Source organism: Conger conger, chromosome 12, assembly GCF_963514075.1.
Source record: "Conger conger chromosome 12, fConCon1.1, whole genome shotgun sequence".
Lineage (NCBI taxonomy): Eukaryota > Metazoa > Chordata > Actinopteri > Anguilliformes > Congridae > Conger > Conger conger.
Window position 1 is genome coordinate 24,025,899 of NC_083771.1, and position 23,156 is coordinate 24,049,054.

The 23,156-nt window shown below is 42.6% G+C and overlaps 1 protein-coding gene across 2 annotated transcripts in view; it reads left to right on the forward strand.

Moving 5' to 3' along the window:
* LOC133141765 (BDNF/NT-3 growth factors receptor-like) overlaps window positions 1-23,156 on the forward strand; it is a 72,358-nt gene that overhangs the window by 37,619 nt on the left and 11,583 nt on the right. For both annotated transcript variants that reach the window (XM_061262475.1, XM_061262476.1), the window contains 2 exons: window positions 17,727-17,857; window positions 20,979-21,151. In XM_061262475.1, coding sequence (XP_061118459.1) covers window positions 17,727-17,857; window positions 20,979-21,151 — 304 coding nt within the window. The remainder of the gene's footprint in view (window positions 1-17,726; window positions 17,858-20,978; window positions 21,152-23,156) is intronic.

Below are 23,156 nucleotides of genomic sequence, written 5' to 3' on the forward strand. Positions count from 1 at the left end.
AAATATGCACTGAGTTAAACAGTGACACACTGAACTATGCACTGAGTTAAACAGCGACACACTGAACTGTGCACTGAGTTAAACAGTGACACACTGAACTACGCACTGAGTTAAACACAGAGAGACACTGAACTACGCACTGAGTTAAACAGTGACATACTGAACTACGCACTGAGTTAAACAGTGACACATTGAACTACGCACTCAGTTAAACAGAGTGACACACTGAACTATGCACTGAGTTAAACACAGTGACACACTGAACTATGCACTGAGCTAAACAGTGACACACTGAACTACGCACTGAGTTAAACACAGTGACACACTGAACTATGCACTGAGTTAAACAGTGACACACTGAACTACGGCCTGAGTTAAACACAGTGACAGACTGAACTACGCACTGAGTTAAACACAGTGACACACTGAAATATGCACTGAGTTAAACAGTGACACACTGAACTATGCACTGAGTTAAACAGTGACACACTGAACTACGCACTGAGTTAAACAGTGACATACTGAATTACCCACTTAGTTAAACAGTGACATACTGAACTACGCACTGAGTTAAACACAGTGACAGACTGAACTACGCACTGAGTTAAACAGTGACACACTGAACTATGCACTGAGTTAAACAGCGACACATTGAACTAACCACTCAGTTAAACAGAGTGACACACTGAACTATGCACTGAGTTAAACAGCAACGCACTGAACTATGCACTGAGTTAAACAGTGACACACTGAACTACGCACTGAGTTAAACAGTGACACACTGAACTACGGCCTGAGTTAAACAGTGACATACTGAACTACACACTGAGTTAAACACAGTGACACACTGAACTATGCACTGAGTTAAACAGTGACACACTGAACTACGGCCTGAGTTAAACACAGTGACAGACTGAACTACGCACTGAGTTAAACAGTGACACATTGAACTACGCACTCAGTTAAACAGAGTGACACACTGAACTATGCACTGAGTTAAACACAGTGACACACTGAACTATGCACTGAGCTAAACAGTGACACACTGAACTACGCACTGAGTTAAACACAGTGACACACTGAAATATGCCCTGAGTTAAACAGTGACACACTGAACTATGCACTGAGTTAAACAGAGTGACATACTGAACTACGCACTGAGTTAAACAGTGACAGACTGAACTATGCACTCAGTTAAACAGTGACACACTGATCTACGGCCTGAGTTAAACACAGTGACACACTGAACTACGCGCTGAGTTAAACAGTGACACATTGAACTACGCACTCAGTTAAACAGAGTGACACACTGAACTATGCACTGAGTTAAACAGAGTGACAGACTGAACTACGCACTGAGTTAAACACAGTGACACACTGAAATATGCCCTGAGTTAAACAGTGACACATTGAACTATGCACTGAGTTAAACAGCGACAGACTGAACTATGCACTGAGTTAAACAGTGACACACTGAACTACGGCCTGAGTTAAACACAGTGACAGACTGAACTACGCACTGAGTTAAACAGTGACACATTGAACTACGCACTCAGTTAAACAGAGTGACACACTGAACTATGCACTGAGTTAAACACAGTGACACACTGAAATATGCACTGAGTTAAACAGTGACACATTGAACTATGCACTGAGTTAAACAGCGACAGACTGAACTATGCACTGAGTTAAACAGTGACACACTGAACTACGGCCTGAGTTAAACACAGTGACAGACTGAACTACGCACTGAGTTAAACAGTGACACATTGAACTACGCACTCAGTTAAACAGAGTGACACACTGAACTATGCACTGAGTTAAACACAGTGACACACTGAAATATGCACTGAGTTAAACAGTGACACACTGAACTATGCACTGAGTTAAACAGCGACACACTGAACTATGTACTGAGTTAAACAGCGACACACTGAACTATGCACTGAGTTAAACACAGTGACACACTGAACTATGCACTGAGCTAAACAGTGACACACTGAACTACGCACTGAGTTAAACACAGTGACACACTGAACTATGCAGTGAGTTAAACACAGTGACACACTGAACTACGCACTGAGTTAAACACAGTGACACACTGAACTACGCACTGAGTTAAACACAGTGATACACTGAACTACACACTGAGTTAAACACAGGGACACACTGAACTATGCACTGAGCTAAACAGTGACACACTGAACTACGCACTGAGTTAAACACATTGCACTGAGTTAAACAGTGACACACTGAACTACGGCCTGAGTTAAACACAGTGACAGACTGAACTACGCACTGAGTTAAACAGTGACACATTGAACTACGCACTCAGTTAAACAGAGTGACACACTGAACTATGCACTGAGTTAAACACAGTGACACACTGAAATATGCACTGAGTTAAACAGTGACACACTGAACTATGCACTGAGTTAAACAGCGACACACTGAACTACGCACTGAGTTAAACACAGTGACACACTGAACTATGCACTGAGCTAAACAGTGACACACTGAACTACGCACTGAGTTAAACACAGTGACAGACTGAACTACGCACTGAGTTAAACACAGTGACACACTGAAATATGCACTGAGTTAAACAGTGACACACTGAACTATGCACTGAGTTAAACAGCGACACACTGAACTATGCACTGAGTTAAACAGTGACACATTGAACTACGCACTCAGTTGAACAAAGTGACACGGAACTATGCACTGAGTTAAACACAGTGACAGACTGAACTACGCACTGAGTTAAACACAGTGACACACTGAAATATGAACTGAGTTAAACAGTGACACACTGAACTATGCACTGAGTTAAACAGCGACACACTGAACTATGCACTGAGTTAAACAGTGACACATTGAACTACGCACTCAGTTAAACAAAGTGACACTGAACTATGCACTGAGTTAAACACAGTGACAGACTAAACTACGCACTGAGTTAAACACAGTGACACACTGAAATATGCACTGAGTTAAACAGTGACACACTGAACTATGCACTGAGTTAAACAGCGACACACTGAACTGTGCACTGAGTTAAACAGTGACACACTGAACTACGCACTGAGTTAAACACAGAGAGACACTGAACTACGCACTGAGTTAAACAGTGACATACTGAACTACGCACTGAGTTAAACAGTGACACATTGAACTACGCACTCAGTTAAACAGAGTGACACACTGAACTATGCACTGAGTTAAACACAGTGACACACTGAACTATGCACTGAGCTAAACAGTGACACACTGAACTACGCACTGAGTTAAACACAGTGACACACTGAACTATGCACTGAGTTAAACAGTGACACACTGAACTACGGCCTGAGTTAAACACAGTGACAGACTGAACTACGCACTGAGTTAAACACAGTGACACACTGAAATATGCACTGAGTTAAACAGTGACACACTGAACTATGCACTGAGTTAAACAGTGACACACTGAACTACGCACTGAGTTAAACAGTGACATACTGAATTACCCACTTAGTTAAACAGTGACATACTGAACTACGCACTGAGTTAAACACAGTGACAGACTGAACTACGCACTGAGTTAAACAGTGACACATTGAACTATGCACTGAGTTAAACAGCGACACATTGAACTAACCACTCAGTTAAACAGAGTGACACACTGAACTATGCACTGAGTTAAACAGCAACGCACTGAACTATGCACTGAGTTAAACAGTGACACACTGAACTACGCACTGAGTTAAACAGTGACACACTGAACTACGGCCTGAGTTAAACAGTGACATACTGAACTACACACTGAGTTAAACACAGTGACACACTGAACTATGCACTGAGTTAAACAGTGACACACTGAACTACGGCCTGAGTTAAACACAGTGACAGACTGAACTACGCACTGAGTTAAACAGTGACACATTGAACTACGCACTCAGTTAAACAGAGTGACACACTGAACTATGCACTGAGTTAAACACAGTGACACACTGAACTATGCACTGAGCTAAACAGTGACACACTGAACTACGCACTGAGTTAAACACAGTGACACACTGAAATATGCCCTGAGTTAAACAGTGACACACTGAACTATGCACTGAGTTAAACAGAGTGACATACTGAACTACGCACTGAGTTAAACAGTGACAGACTGAACTATGCACTCAGTTAAACAGTGACACACTGATCTACGGCCTGAGTTAAACACAGTGACACACTGAACTACGCGCTGAGTTAAACAGTGACACATTGAACTACGCACTCAGTTAAACAGAGTGACACACTGAACTATGCACTGAGTTAAACAGAGTGACAGACTGAACTACGCACTGAGTTAAACACAGTGACACACTGAAATATGCCCTGAGTTAAACAGTGACACATTGAACTATGCACTGAGTTAAACAGCGACAGACTGAACTATGCACTGAGTTAAACAGTGACACACTGAACTACGGCCTGAGTTAAACACAGTGACAGACTGAACTACGCACTGAGTTAAACAGTGACACATTGAACTACGCACTCAGTTAAACAGAGTGACACACTGAACTATGCACTGAGTTAAACACAGTGACACACTGAAATATGCACTGAGTTAAACAGTGACACATTGAACTATGCACTGAGTTAAACAGCGACAGACTGAACTATGCACTGAGTTAAACAGTGACACACTGAACTACGGCCTGAGTTAAACACAGTGACAGACTGAACTACGCACTGAGTTAAACAGTGACACATTGAACTACGCACTCAGTTAAACAGAGTGACACACTGAACTATGCACTGAGTTAAACACAGTGACACACTGAAATATGCACTGAGTTAAACAGTGACACACTGAACTATGCACTGAGTTAAACAGCGACACACTGAACTATGCACTGAGTTAAACAGTGACATACTGAACTACGCATTGAGTTAAACACAGTGACACACTGAACTATGCACTGAGCTAAACAGTGACACACTGAACTACGCACTGAGTTAAACACAGTGACAGACTGAACTACGCACTGAGTTAAACCGTGACACATTGAACTAACCACTCAGTTAAACAGAGTGACACACTGAAATATGCACTGAGTTAAACAGTGACACACTGAACTATGCACTGAGTTAAACACAGTGACACACTGAACTATGCACTGAGTTAAACAGTGACACACTGAACTACGGCCTGAGTTAAACACAGTGACAGACTGAACTACGCACTGAGTTAAACAGTGACACATTGAACTACGCACTCAGTTAAACAGAGTGACACACTGAACTATGCACTGAGTTAAACACAGTGACACACTGAACTATGCACTGAGCTAAACAGTGACACACTGAACTACGCACTGAGTTAAACACAGTGACACACTGAAATATGCCCTGAGTTAAACAGTGACACACTGAACTATGCACTGAGTTAAACAGAGTGACATACTGAACTACGCACTGAGTTAAACATTGACAGACTGAACTATGCACTGAGTTAAACAGTGACACACTGAACTACGGCCTGAGTTAAACACAGTGACACACTGAACTACGCGCTGAGTTAAACAGTGACACATTGAACTACGCACTCAGTTAAAAAGAGTGACACACTGAACTATGCACTGAGTTAAACAGAGTGACAGACTGAACTACGCACTGAGTTAAACACAGTGACACACTGAAATATGCCCTGAGTTAAACAGTGACACATTGAACTATGCACTGAGTTAAACAGCGACAGACTGAACTATGCACTGAGTTAAACAGTGACACACTGAACTACGGCCTGAGTTAAACACAGTGACAGACTGAACTACGCACTGAGTTAAACAGTGACACATTGAACTACGCACTCAGTTAAACAGAGTGACACACTGAACTATGCACTGAGTTAAACACAGTGACACACTGAAATATGCACTGAGTTAAACAGTGACACACTGAACTATGCACTGAGTTAAACAGCGACACACTGAACTATGCACTGAGTTAAACAGTGACATACTGAACTACGCACTGAGTTAAACACAGTGACACACTGAACTATGCACTGAGCTAAACAGTGACACACTGAACTACGCACTGAGTTAAACACAGTGACAGACTGAACTACGCACTGAGTTAAACAGTGACACATTGAACTAACCACTCAGTTAAACAGAGTGACACACTGAAATATGCACTGAGTTAAACAGTGACACACTGAACTATGCACTGAGTTAAACAGCGACGCACTGAACTATGCACTGAGTTAAACAGTGACACACTGAACTACGCACTGAGTTAAACAGTGACACACTGAACTACGGCCTGAGTTAAACAGTGACACACTGAACTACGGCCTGAGTTAAACACAGAGACACACTGAACTATGCACTGAGTTAAACACTGTGACACACTGAAATATGCACTGAGTTAAACAGTGACACACTGAACTATGCACTGAGTTAAACAGCGACGCACTGAACTATGCACTGAGTTAAACAGTGACACACTGAACTACGCACTGAGTTAAACAGTGACACACTGAACTACGGCCTGAGTTAAACAGTGACACACTGAACTACGGCCTGAGTTAAACACAGAGACACACTGAACTACGCACTGAGTTAAACACAGTGACACACTGAACTACGCACTGAGTTAAACAGCGACAGACTGAACTATGCACTGAGTTAAACAGTGACACACTGAACTATGGCCTGAGTTAAACACAGTGACAGACTGAACTACGCACTGAGTTAAACAGTGACACATTGAACTACGCACTCAGTTAAACAGAGTGACACACTGAACTATGCACTGAGTTAAACACAGTGACACACTGAAATATGCACTGAGTTAAACAGTGACACACTGAACTATGCACTGAGTTAAACAGCGACACACTGAACTATGAACTGAGTTAAACAGTGACATACTGAACTACGCACTGAGTTAAACACAGTGACACACTGAACTATGCACTGAGCTAAACAGTGACACACTGAACTACGCACTGAGTTAAACACAGTGACAGACTGAACTACGCACTGAGTTAAACAGTGACACATTGAACTAACCACTCAGTTAAACAGAGTGACACACTGAAATATGCACTGAGTTAAACAGTGACACACTGAACTATGCACTGAGTTAAACAGCGACGCACTGAACTATGCACTGAGTTAAACAGTGACACACTGAACTACGCACTGAGTTAAACACAGTGACACACTGAAATATGCCCTGAGTTAAACAGTGACACAATGAACTATGCACTGAGTTAAACAGCGACACACTGAACTATGCACTGAGTTAAACAGTGACACACTGAACTACGGGCTGAGTTAAACAGTGACACACTGAACTACGGCCTGAGTTAAACACAGAGATACACTGAACTAGGCACTGAGTTAAACAGTAACATACTGAACTACGCACTGAGTTAAACACAGTGACACACTGAACTATGCACTGAGCTAAACAGTGACACACTGAACTATGCACTGAGTTAAACACAGTGACAGACTGAACTACGCACTGAGTTAAACACAGTGACAGACTGAACTATGCACTGAGTTAAACACAGTGACAGACTGAACTACGCACTGAGTTAAACACAGTGACACACTGAAATATGCACTGAGTTAAACAGTGACACACTGAACTATGCACTGAGTTAAACAGCGACACACTGAACTATGCACTGAGTTAAACAGTGACACACTGAACTACGCACTGAGTTAAACAGTGACATACTGAACTACGCACTGAGTTAAACAGTGACACACTGAACTACGGCCTGAGTTAAACACAGTGACAGACTGAACTACGCACTGAGTTAAACACAGTGACACACTGAACTACGCACTGAGTTAAACAGTGACACACTGAACTACAGCCTGAGTTAAACACAGAGACACACTGAACTACGCCCTGAGTTAAACACAGAGACAGACTGAAATATGCCCTGAGTTAAACAGTGACACACTGAACTATGCACTGAGTTAAACCGCGACACACTGAACTATGCACTGAGTTAAACACAGAGACACACTGAACTACGCACTGAGTTAAACACAGTGACACACTGAAATATGCCCTGAGTTAAACAGTGACACACTGAACTATGCACTGAGTTAAACAGTGACACACTGAACTACGGCCTGAGTTAAACAGTGACACACTGAACTACGGCCTGAGGTAAACACAGAGACAGACTGAACTACGCACTGAGTTAAACAGTAACATACTGAACTACGCACTGAGTTAAACACAGTGACACACTGAACTACGCACTGAGTTAAACACAGTGACACACTGAAATATGCCCTGAGTTAAACAGTGACACAATGAACTATGCACTGAGTTAAACAGCGACACACTGAACTATGCCCTGAGTTAAACAGTGACACACTGAACTACGGCCTGAGTTAAACAGTGACACACTGAACTACGGCCTGAGTTAAACACAGAGATACACTGAACTACGCACTGAGTTAAACAGTAACATACTGAACTACGCACTGAGTTAAACACAGTGACACACTGAACTGTGCACTGAGCTAAACAGTGACACACTGAACTATGCACTGAGTTAAACACAGTGACAGACTGAACTACGCACTGAGTTAAACACAGTGACAGACTGAACTATGCACTGAGTTAAACACAGTGACAGACTGAACTACGCACTGAGTTAAACACAGTGACACACTGAAATATGCACTGAGTTAAACAGTGACACACTGAACTATGCACTGAGTTAAACAGCGACACACTGAACTATGCACTGAGTTAAACAGTGACACACTGAACTACGCACTGAGTTAAACAGTGACATACTGAACTACGCACTGAGTTAAACAGTGACACACTGAACTACGGCCTGAGTTAAACACAGTGACAGACTGAACTACGCACTGAGTTAAACACAGTGACACACTGAACTACGCACTGAGTTAAACAGTGACACACTGAACTACGGCCTGAGTTAAACACAGAGACACACTGAACTACGCCCTGAGTTAAACACAGTGACACACTGAACTACGCACTGAGTTAAACACAGTGACACACTGAAATATGCCCTGAGTTAAACAGTGACACACTGAACTATGCACTGAGTTAAACCGCGACACACTGAACTATGCACTGAGTTAAACAGTGACACACTGAACTACGGCCTGAGTTAAACAGTGACACACTGAACTACGGCCTGAGGTAAACACAGAGACAGACTGAACTACGCACTGAGTTAAACAGTAACATACTGAACTACGCACTGAGTTAAACACAGTGACACACTGAAATATGCCCTGAGTTAAACAGTGACACACTGAACTATGCACTGAGTTAAACCGCGACACACTGAACTATGCACTGAGTTAAACAGTGACACACTGAACTACGGCCTGAGTTAAACAGTGACACACTGAACTACGGCCTGAGGTAAACACAGAGACAGACTGAACTACGCACTGAGTTAAACAGTAACATACTGAACTACGCACTGAGTTAAACACAGTGACACACTGAACTATGCACTGACCTAAACAGTGACACACTGAACTATGCACTGAGTGAAACACAGTGACAGACTGAACTACGCACTGAGTTAAACACAGTGACACACTGAAATATGCACTGAGTTAAACAGTGACACACTGAACTATGCACTGAGTTAAACAGCGACACACTGAACTATGCACTGAGTTAAACAGTGACACACTGAACTACGCACTGAGTTAAACAGTGACATACTGAACTACGCACTGAGTTAAACAGTGACATACTGAACTACGCACTGAGTTAAAAACAGTGACAGACTGAACTATGCACTGACTTAAACAGTGACACACTGAACTACGCACTGAGTTAAACACAGTGACAGACTGAACTACGCACTGAGTTAAACAGTGACACATTGAACTACGCACTCAGTTAAACAGAGTGACACACTGAACTATGCACTGAGTTGAACACAGTGACACACTGAAATATGCACTGAGTTAAACAGTGACACACTGAACTACGCACTGAGTTAAACCGTGTCACACTGAACTACGCACTGAGTTAAACAGTGACACACTGAACTACGGCCTGAGTTAAACACAGAGACACACTGAACTACGCACTGAGTTAAACACAGTGACACACTGAACTACGCACTGAGTTAAACAGTGACACACTGAACTACGGCCTGAGTTAAACAGTGACACACTGAACTACGGCCTGAGTTAAACACAGAGACACACTGAACTACGCCCTGAGTTAAACACAGTGACACACTGAACTACGCACTGAGTTAAACAGTGACATACTGAACTACACACTGAGTTAAACACAGTGACACACTGAACTATGCCCTGAGTTAAACAGTGACACAATGAACTATGCACTGAGTTAAACAGCGACACACTGAACTATGCACTGAGTTAAACAGTGACACACTGAACTACGGCCTGAGTTAAACAGTGACACACTGAACTATGCACTGAGTTAAACACAGTGACAGACTGAACTACGCACTGAGTTAAACACAGTGACAGACTGAACTATGCACTGAGTTAAACACAGTGACAGACTGAACTACGCACTGAGTTAAACACAGTGACACACTGAAATATGCACTGAGTTAAACAGTGACACACTGAACTATGCACTGAGTTAAACAGCGACACACTGAACTATGCACTCTGTTAAACAGTGACACACTGAACTACGCACTGAGTTAAACAGTGACATACTGAACTACGCACTGAGTTAAACAGTGACATACTGAACTACGCACCGAGTTAAACACAGTGACAGACTGAACTACGCACTGAGTTAAACAGTGACACACTGAACTACGCACTGAGTTAAACAGTGACATACTGAACTACGCACTGAGTTAAACAGTGACATACTGAACTACGCACCGAGTTAAACACAGTGACAGACTGAACTACGCACTGAGTTAAACAGTGACACACTGAACTACGCACTGAGTTAAACATAGTGACAGACTGAACTACGCACTGAGTTAAACAGTGACACATTGAACTACGCACTCATTTAAACAGAGTGACACACTGAACTATGCACTGAGTTAAACACAGTGACACACAGAAATATGCACTGAGTTAAACAGTGACACACTGAACTATGCACTGAGTTAAACAGCGACACACTGAACTATGCACTGAGTTAAACAGTGACACACTGAACTACGCACTGAGTTAAACCGTGTCACACTGAACTACGCACTGAGTTAAACAGTGACACACTGAACTACGGCCTGAGTTAAACAGTGACACACTGAACTACGGCCTGAGTTAAACACCGAGACACACTGACCTACACACTGAGTTAAACACAGTGACACACTGAACTACGCACTGAGTTCAACAGTGACATACTGAACTACGCACTGAGTTAAACACAGTGACACACTGAACTATGCACTGAGCTAAACAGTGACACACTGAACTACGCACTGAGTTAAACACAGTGACAGACTGAACTACGCACTGAGTTAAACAGTGACACATTGAACTACGCACTCAGTTAAACAGAGTGACACACTGAACTATGCACTGAGTTAAACAGCGACACACTGAACTATGCACTGAGTTAAACAGTGACACACTGAACTACGGCCTGAGTTAAACAGTGACACACTGAACTACGCACTGAGTTAAACGCAGAGACACACTGAACTACGCACTGAGTTAAACACAGTGACACACTGAACTACGCACTGAGTTAAACACAGTGACACACTGAACTATGCACTGAGCTAAACAGTGACACACTGAACTACGCACTGAGTTAAACACAGTGACAGACTGAACTACGCACTGAGTTAAACAGTGACACATTGAACTACGCACTCAGTTAAACAGAGTGACACACTGAACTACGGCCTGAGTTAAACACAGAGACACACTGAACTACGCCCTGGGTTAAACACAGTGACACACTGAACTACGCACTGAGTTAAACAGTGACATACTGAACTACACACTGAGTTAAACACAGTGACACACTGAACTATGCCCTGAGTTAAACAGTGACACAATGAACTATGCACTGAGTTAAACACAGTGACACACTGAAATATGCCCTGAGTTAAACAGTGACACACTGAACTATGCACTGAGTTAAACCGCGACACACTGAACTATGCACTGAGTTAAACAGTGACACACTGAACTACGGCCTGAGTTAAACAGTGACACACTGAACTACGGCCTGAGGTAAACACAGAGACAGACTGAACTACGCACTGAGTTAAACAGTAACATACTGAACTACGCACTGAGTTAAACACAGTGACACACTGAAATATGCCCTGAGTTAAACAGTGACACACTGAACTATGCACTGAGTTAAACCGCGACACACTGAACTATGCACTGAGTTAAACAGTGACACACTGAACTACGCACTGAGTTAAACCGTGTCACACTGAACTACGCACTGAGTTAAACAGTGACACACTGAACTACGGCCTGAGTTAAACACAGAGACACACTGAACTACGCACTGAGTTAAACACAGTGACACACTGAACTACGCACTGAGTTAAACAGTGACACACTGAACTACGGCCTGAGTTAAACAGTGACACACTGAACTACGGCCTGAGTTAAACACAGAGACACACTGAACTACGCCCTGAGTTAAACACAGTGACACACTGAACTACGCACTGAGTTAAACAGTGACATACTGAACTACACACTGAGTTAAACACAGTGACACACTGAACTATGCCCTGAGTTAAACAGTGACACAATGAACTATGCACTGAGTTAAACAGCGACACACTGAACTATGCACTGAGTTAAACAGTGACACACTGAACTACGGCCTGAGTTAAACAGTGACACACTGAACTATGCACTGAGTTAAACACAGTGACAGACTGAACTACGCACTGAGTTAAACACAGTGACAGACTGAACTATGCACTGAGTTAAACACAGTGACAGACTGAACTACGCACTGAGTTAAACACAGTGACACACTGAAATATGCACTGAGTTAAACAGTGACACACTGAACTATGCACTGAGTTAAACAGCGACACACTGAACTATGCACTCTGTTAAACAGTGACACACTGAACTACGCACTGAGTTAAACAGTGACATACTGAACTACGCACTGAGTTAAACAGTGACATACTGAACTACGCACCGAGTTAAACACAGTGACAGACTGAACTACGCACTGAGTTAAACAGTGACACACTGAACTACGCACTGAGTTAAACAGTGACATACTGAACTACGCACTGAGTTAAACAGTGACATACTGAACTACGCACCGAGTTAAACACAGTGACAGACTGAACTACGCACTGAGTTAAACAGTGACACACTGAACTACGCACTGAGTTAAACATAGTGACAGACTGAACTACGCACTGAGTTAAACAGTGACACATTGAACTACGCACTCATTTAAACAGAGTGACACACTGAACTATGCACTGAGTTAAACACAGTGACACACAGAAATATGCACTGAGTTAAACAGTGACACACTGAACTATGCACTGAGTTAAACAGCGACACACTGAACTATGCACTGAGTTAAACAGTGACACACTGAACTACGCACTGAGTTAAACCGTGTCACACTGAACTACGCACTGAGTTAAACAGTGACACACTGAACTACGGCCTGAGTTAAACAGTGACACACTGAACTACGGCCTGAGTTAAACACCGAGACACACTGACCTACACACTGAGTTAAACACAGTGACACACTGAACTACGCACTGAGTTCAACAGTGACATACTGAACTACGCACTGAGTTAAACACAGTGACACACTGAACTATGCACTGAGCTAAACAGTGACACACTGAACTACGCACTGAGTTAAACACAGTGACAGACTGAACTACGCACTGAGTTAAACAGTGACACATTGAACTACGCACTCAGTTAAACAGAGTGACACACTGAACTATGCACTGAGTTAAACAGCGACACACTGAACTATGCACTGAGTTAAACAGTGACACACTGAACTACGGCCTGAGTTAAACAGTGACACACTGAACTACGCACTGAGTTAAACGCAGAGACACACTGAACTACGCACTGAGTTAAACACAGTGACACACTGAACTACGCACTGAGTTAAACACAGTGACACACTGAACTATGCACTGAGCTAAACAGTGACACACTGAACTACGCACTGAGTTAAACACAGTGACAGACTGAACTACGCACTGAGTTAAACAGTGACACATTGAACTACGCACTCAGTTAAACAGAGTGACACACTGAACTACGGCCTGAGTTAAACACAGAGACACACTGAACTACGCCCTGAGTTAAACACAGTGACACACTGAACTACGCACTGAGTTAAACAGTGACATACTGAACTACACACTGAGTTAAACACAGTGACACACTGAACTATGCCCTGAGTTAAACAGTGACACAATGAACTATGCACTGAGTTAAACACAGTGACACACTGAAATATGCCCTGAGTTAAACAGTGACACACTGAACTATGCACTGAGTTAAACCGCGACACACTGAACTATGCACTGAGTTAAACAGTGACACACTGAACTACGGCCTGAGTTAAACAGTGACACACTGAACTACGGCCTGAGGTAAACACAGAGACAGACTGAACTACGCACTGAGTTAAACAGTAACATACTGAACTACGCACTGAGTTAAACACAGTGACACACTGAAATATGCCCTGAGTTAAACAGTGACACACTGAACTATGCACTGAGTTAAACCGCGACACACTGAACTATGCACTGAGTTAAACAGTGACACACTGAACTACGGCCTGAGTTAAACAGTGACACACTGAACTACGGCCTGAGGTAAACACAGAGACAGACTGAACTACGCACTGAGTTAAACAGTAACATACTGAACTACGCACTGAGTTAAACACAGTGACACACTGAACTATGCACTGACCTAAACAGTGACACACTGAACTATGCACTGAGTGAAACACAGTGACAGACTGAACTACGCACTGAGTTAAACACAGTGACACACTGAAATATGCACTGAGTTAAACAGTGACACACTGAACTATGCACTGAGTTAAACAGCGACACACTGAACTATGCACTGAGTTAAACAGTGACACACTGAACTACGCACTGAGTTAAACAGTGACATACTGAACTACGCACTGAGTTAAACAGTGACATACTGAACTACGCACTGAGTTAAAAACAGTGACAGACTGAACTATGCACTGAGTTAAACAGTGACACACTGAACTACGCACTGAGTTAAACACAGTGACAGACTGAACTACGCACTGAGTTAAACAGTGACACATTGAACTACGCACTCAGTTAAACAGAGTGACACACTGAACTATGCACTGAGTTGAACACAGTGACACACTGAAATATGCACTGAGTTAAACAGTGACACACTGAACTACGCACTGAGTTAAACCGTGTCACACTGAACTACGCACTGAGTTAAACAGTGACACACTGAACTACGGCCTGAGTTAAACACAGAGACACACTGAACTACGCACTGAGTTAAACACAGTGACACACTGAACTACGCACTGAGTTAAACAGTGACACACTGAACTACGGCCTGAGTTAAACAGTGACACACTGAACTACGGCCTGAGTTAAACACAGAGACACACTGAACTACGCCCTGAGTTAAACACAGTGACACACTGAACTACGCACTGAGTTAAACAGTGACATACTGAACTACACACTGAGTTAAACACAGTGACACACTGAACTATGCCCTGAGTTAAACAGTGACACAATGAACTATGCACTGAGTTAAACAGCGACACACTGAACTATGCACTGAGTTAAACAGTGACACACTGAACTACGGCCTGAGTTAAACAGTGACACACTGAACTATGCACTGAGTTAAACACAGTGACAGACTGAACTACGCACTGAGTTAAACACAGTGACAGACTGAACTATGCACTGAGTTAAACACAGTGACAGACTGAACTACGCACTGAGTTAAACACAGTGACACACTGAAATATGCACTGAGTTAAACAGTGACACACTGAACTATGCACTGAGTTAAACAGCGACACACTGAACTATGCACTCTGTTAAACAGTGACACACTGAACTACGCACTGAGTTAAACAGTGACATACTGAACTACGCACTGAGTTAAACAGTGACATACTGAACTACGCACCGAGTTAAACACAGTGACAGACTGAACTACGCACTGAGTTAAACAGTGACACACTGAACTACGCACTGAGTTAAACAGTGACATACTGAACTACGCACTGAGTTAAACAGTGACATACTGAACTACGCACCGAGTTAAACACAGTGACAGACTGAACTACGCACTGAGTTAAACAGTGACACACTGAACTACGCACTGAGTTAAACATAGTGACAGACTGAACTACGCACTGAGTTAAACAGTGACACATTGAACTACGCACTCATTTAAACAGAGTGACACACTGAACTATGCACTGAGTTAAACACAGTGACACACAGAAATATGCACTGAGTTAAACAGTGACACACTGAACTATGCACTGAGTTAAACAGCGACACACTGAACTATGCACTGAGTTAAACAGTGACACACTGAACTACGCACTGAGTTAAACCGTGTCACACTGAACTACGCACTGAGTTAAACAGTGACACACTGAACTACGGCCTGAGTTAAACAGTGACACACTGAACTACGGCCTGAGTTAAACACCGAGACACACTGACCTACACACTGAGTTAAACACAGTGACACACTGAACTACGCACTGAGTTCAACAGTGACATACTGAACTACGCACTGAGTTAAACACAGTGACACACTGAACTATGCACTGAGCTAAACAGTGACACACTGAACTACGCACTGAGTTAAACACAGTGACAGACTGAACTACGCACTGAGTTAAACAGTGACACATTGAACTACGCACTCAGTTAAACAGAGTGACACACTGAACTATGCACTGAGTTAAACAGCGACACACTGAACTATGCACTGAGTTAAACAGTGACACACTGAACTACGGCCTGAGTTAAACAGTGACACACTGAACTACGCACTGAGTTAAACGCAGAGACACACTGAACTACGCACTGAGTTAAACACAGTGACACACTGAACTACGCACTGAGTTAAACACAGTGACACACTGAACTATGCACTGAGCTAAACAGTGACACACTGAACTACGCACTGAGTTAAACACAGTGACAGACTGAACTACGCACTGAGTTAAACAGTGACACATTGAACTACGCACTCAGTTAAACAGAGTGACACACTGAACTATGCACTGAGTTAAACAGCGACACACTGAACTATGCACTGAGTTAAACAGTGACACACTGAACTACGCACTGAGTTAAACGCAGAGACACACTGAACTACGCACTGAGTTAAACACAGTGACACACTGAACTACGCACTGAGTTAAACACAGTGACACACTGAACTACGCACTGCGTTAAACAGTGACACACTGAACTACACACTGAGTTAAGCAGTGACACACTGAACTACGCACTGAGTTAAACACAGAGACACACTGAACTACGCATTGAGTTAAAATACAGTGACACACTGAACTACGCACTGAGTTAAGCAGTGACACACTGAACTATGCACTGAGTTAAACACAGAGACACACTGAACTACGCACTGAGTTAAACAGTGACACACTGAACTACGCACTAAAGCGTGTTGTTCTCCCCACAGTCGTGCAGCACATCAAGCGGCACAACATCGTGCTGAAGCGAGAGCTGGGGGAGGGGGCGTTTGGGAAGGTATTTCTGGCCGAGTGCTACAACCTCACCCCCGACCAGGAGAAGATCCTGGTGGCTGTCAAGGTATCGCTCCACTCCTTTGTCTGTTTGTTTGTTCTGTGAAATATTGCCATCTTTCGGATGAGACATTAAACCGAGGCCCTGACTCGTCATTAGAGATCCCATCACACTCTCCACAGAGTAGGGGCTTCCCCGCTTTCCTGGCTAAATTCCCAACCTGATTCTTTCAACACGCCACCCAATCATCCCCTGAGTTAATTGGCAAAAAAAACAAAAAACATTGTTCTCTCCCTCTCCACCTCATTGGATGGTGTAGTGAGCATTCTGCTGCAAAATGGCTGCTGTTTCATCACCCAGGTGGGTGCTGCACATGGGTGGTGGTTTGAGGCGAGTTTCTCCCTCATCAGCGAAAAGCACTTTGAGTGTCTAGAAAAGTGCTAGATAAATGTAATGATCCATCTCTCCATTTCTCTCTCTATGGTATGAAAGATGTGAGGTGCTCTGTTCTGCTGTGGGAGTGACGTGGGTCTCTGTGGGGGGTTTCGGTGGGTGCGAGAGAAGTGCTCTGACTCACAGGAGCGAGCTATCCATCGCTATGGAAACCCTGGAAACGCTCGTCCTGAAACTCACTGCCATTCTTTCTCCGCCCGTCAGCCTCCGTCTCATTCCTCTCCTACATGCGGCAAATATTCTGAGCTTTCCTGTGATTTACTGGGGACGGAACAGAAGTAGAACTGCATATTCATGTCAATGGTCGCCATTTTATATTAAAACACCATAGTTTGTAACTGCAAAGGAATCCTTGTGCTTTTTAAAACCAGTGGCACTGCTTTACGTTGTTTACTCACATCTGTACTTTCAATGTCAGCAGCTTGTCCATGTCTTTGATATTGTGACCGTGGGTTTGCCATGGTGACCTTGGGTTTGAGATGGTGACCGTGGGTTTAACATGGTGACCGTGGGTTTGAGATTATGACCGTGGGTTTAACATGGTGACCGTGGGTTTGAGATGATGACCGTGGGTTTAACATGGTGACTGTGGGTTTAACATGGTGACCGTGGGTTTGAGATGGTGACCGTGGGTTTGAGATGATGACCGTGGGTTTAACATTATGACAGTGGGTTTAACATTGTGACCGTAGGTTTGCCATGGTGACCTTGGGATTGAGATGATGACCGTGGGTTTAACATGGTGACCGTGGGTTTGAGATTATGACCGTGGGTTTGCCATGGTGACCTTGGGTTTGAGATGGTGACCGTGGGTTTAACATGGTGACCGTGGGTTTGAGATTATGACCGTGGGTTTAACACGGTGACCGTGGGTTTGAGATTATGACCGTGGGTTTAACATGGTGACTGTGGGTTTAACATGGTGACCGTGGGTTTGTAATGTTATGGGGTGTAGTAGTTATTTTGTTCTATTAAAACAAAGTTGTGTGCAATTGATGTCCATTAATGGTAAAAAAAACTTTCCCTTAGAGTAGGGCTGGCCGATATAACAATATAAATGATATGATAGAAATATCAGTTACAATATGGATTTAGCTCTATCTATCTCGGGAGATAATTAATTTTGATGTGGACACAGCATCAGTGGAAACACAAACCTGATATGTAGATCATTGGTATTTTAGTATTTTAATAAATTATAATGTCAGCAAGCAGACTTCATTTTACAGGCTAATGCTGTTAGCCATAAGCTTCTTGGACATTTTAAACCTTTTTCTGTGTGGTAAGCTACACATGCAGCTTTATGGTATTTAGCAAATTGCAATGATTTTAATCAACAATTACATTTTGTGCTCATTTGCAGAACTGACTGCTTCGTTAATTTCCTGTCACACACTTGCAAGCTTGCTCAGGATGAGGAAATGAAAACAGAAATCTCTCTGTGGTTGTTTTTAAAAAATATTATTAGCCTGTGTGGCAAAAACTTCCTTTTGTTCAGAATGTGAAAACTTTAGCCTATTTTTATCTTACATCCCACTGTTTCATTCTGCTTCTGTTAGCTACAAGTACCACAGTATAATTATGAATGGCATACCTCTGTGTATGTGACCACTGAATTCTTCCTCTACCAAAACATATTCAATTGCTTATCAGTAAGTAACGTTCCAGCTTTATAATTCATTCATGTTTGTACCCACGTGTACTTATAAACAACTAACCAATGCTTGATCATTCAATATTTGTACTGACTAAGGTCTCAATCAGTTTGAGATATAATTATTGTAAGATGTTGTGCATGAAAATCACAGTTTCTGAGATACTCAAACCACTCTGTCTGGCCCCAACACTCAGTCCACGGTCAAAGTCAATTGGATCACATTTCTTCTCCATTCTTACATTTGGTCTGAACAATTGAGTATTTGGTGTGGTTAAATGCACATTCAGATGTTTCTCTCTGATGAACCAGGGTTTGAGTTTCTGTCTCTGTTATTGTTTGGCTGCGGTTGTTATTGGTAGGTTGATATTTTGGGGGCTGAGGTCCCTTTGGGAGGAAGCTGTAGTCTCTTTCCGGAGGCGGGGGGAGGGGGGGGGGGGGGCTTCCTCTTGCTCATGTCAACTGCGAATGAAATCCATCTGACTGCAGTACAGGAGAGCTCTGTTATTTTAATTAAGTCAATGACTGCTGCACACATGATGAAGTCATTATGGGCAGTTTCTTTCAATACTGGCAAAAAAGTGTGGGAATATAATGTCTATGCAGGCAAAGAGGACACAAACACCAAAGGAAAGAGCTGACGACTACAATATTACCTATGCCAGCGAGCTAGATAATATCGATACCCCTGATATGTTTTCCTAGCACTGTTGCATCACAGCAAGAAGGTCTAGGGTTTTAAAGTCCCAGGGGTCTTTCTGTGTGGAGTTTGCATGTTCTCCCTCTGACTGGTAATTGGAGAGTCTAAATTGCCCATAGGTATGAGTGCATCACACACCCAAGCACAACTGTGTGTAGTCTGCAGTTGATGGACCCTGTGAAAACAGACACATGCACACAAACAGGGCTTTGGCTTGTCTCCATAGAGGAACCCTTTTTAGTTCTTTATGGAACCCTCTATCATAGATGTGAAGTGTGAAAACTGAAAGTCTGTCTCTCTGTCTGCCTCTCTGTCTACCTCTCTGTCTGTCTGTCTCTCTGTCTGTCTCTCTGTCTGCCTCTCTGTCTCTGACCCCCCAGACGCTGAAGGAGGCAAGTGAGAATGGACGGACAGATTTCCAGAGGGAGGCGGAGCTTCTGACGAACCTGCAGCACGAGCACATTGTCACCTTCTACGGCGTGTGTGTGGAGGCCGACCCACTCATCATGGTGTTCGAGTATATGAAGCACGGAGACCTCAACAAGTTCCTCAGGTGTGTGTGTGTGCGTGTGTATGAGTGTGTGTGTGTGTGTGTGTGTGTGTGTGTGCGTGTGTATGTGTGAGTGTGTGTGTGCATGTGTGTGTGTGTGTGTGTGTGTGTGCTTGTGTGCATAAGAGTGTGTGCGTGCGTGTGTGCATCTGTGTGTGAGTGTGTGTTAGTGCGTGTGTGCATGCATGCACAGTTAACAAATACATTACCAAATGAAAAGTCAATGTCATGCTTAATTAATGTATCCGTACATCAATTACATTAACTTACATTAACGGCGTTACCTATTTGTCTTCTGGTTGGCAGTTTGGAGATGCATCTTGATTTAATTTGCTGTATGTATGAGGGGATGTGTACACATAATGAAGTATGTTAAATTGCCTTTCCACCAAGATGCTTCACCACAGTCAGGCTCTGCACCTTCCTTTTCTTCCCAGGGGTGTGGTTGGATTTTTCTATGTTGAATTCATTGCCAGAAACTGATCCAAAAACATTATGCCTTCAACAGGGGCAGGAACTGAATGCCTCAGGAATAGTAATCAACACATCATCTGAAAATAACACAATCTCATAATGCTTTCTCGAAATGACTACCCCTCGGATATTTTCATTTTGTCTGATATAAATTGCTAGCGGTTCAATGGCTACTGCAAGCAGTCACGGACTCAGAGCTTGCCCATGTCTCGTTTTATTAGACTTTGGTCCAAATCCAAGCCTGTTCATCACATCCCCACTCTACCCTGTCAAAGACTTTCTCAGCACTAGATACAGGAAGGCCAGGTATTTGTTGATGTTGAAGATAATAAGATATAATCCTGAGTGAATGTGGAGTATTATACTGGGAATTGTGTCCTTAAATAAAGTGTGTTGGGTCTCCATCAATTATTAATGTCACAATGTCTTCAAGTCTTTGTGCCAGTATTTTAGGAAACAATTTACCGTCCACATTAAGAAGACTAATGAGACTCCAATAGGAACATTGCTTCAGGGCTGTTCCGTTTTTGGGAATTAATGCTATATTTGCTGAGTACATTGACTCTGGGAGTTTAGATTACTCAAATGATTTATTCAGAACTGGGAAAAAGAGATTGGCAATCTCATCTCTTGCCACCCTATAAAAACACAACAGGAAATCCACCTGGTCGTCACAACCTCCCTGTTTGTCTTAATTTCCACCAGTGAGAACGGTGACTCTAGCACTCTGTATAGAATCATGGTAATATTTGGTATGAAGAGTTTTTTAAAAATGTATCCTAATAGAGGTTTTCCTCATCTGCTTCTGATCTATAAAGTTCTTTGTGAATTCTTTTGAATTTATTATCAATCGTATTATTTTCCCTTGTGATCTTTAATAACAGATATAAAAGTTTGACTGGAGGCACTTTTTGCTAATCATGTGATTAGGGTGATTAAGTTTATTACCATGTTTGAAAACTCTCAGCCAGGCGATGAGAATATTTTTCTCTGCCTTCCTGTTGATCAGCTCTTGTAAGGGCAATCTTTTGCGTCAAGCTAAGAACCCAAAATTACTTCAGCTAATATTTCTTGGTATTACAGTTTCTCAATTGCTTACACACGTTTTCTGAAAGCATGGCTAATTTTCTTAAAACTCTAAACACAAATCTAAAACTCACACACGAAACTCCACAAACTCTTGCAATAGCAAATATTGCATTCAAAACAATGTTATGTCTTCTCAAAATATAATTTTGTCTTCAAATGACAAACACAAATGCATTAAATGAATAGACCTTTCTAAGAACCAATTGAACACTGGTGTGCTCAGCGGAAAACACTACTATGATAATCTAGGCCTTTTGCATTTTCAGTGTTACACTATGTACTATATGTACAGTAGTCTGTTGTAAAGTGTTATGTTTTCATATACAAATATAAAACACACAAATACAAGAATAGAATGTTTTTTTTAACATTTTTTCCCCAATTGCTTCTCATTGTGTGTTCTCAAAACTCTACACACAAGCCAAATAAGACACAACACTTCGAA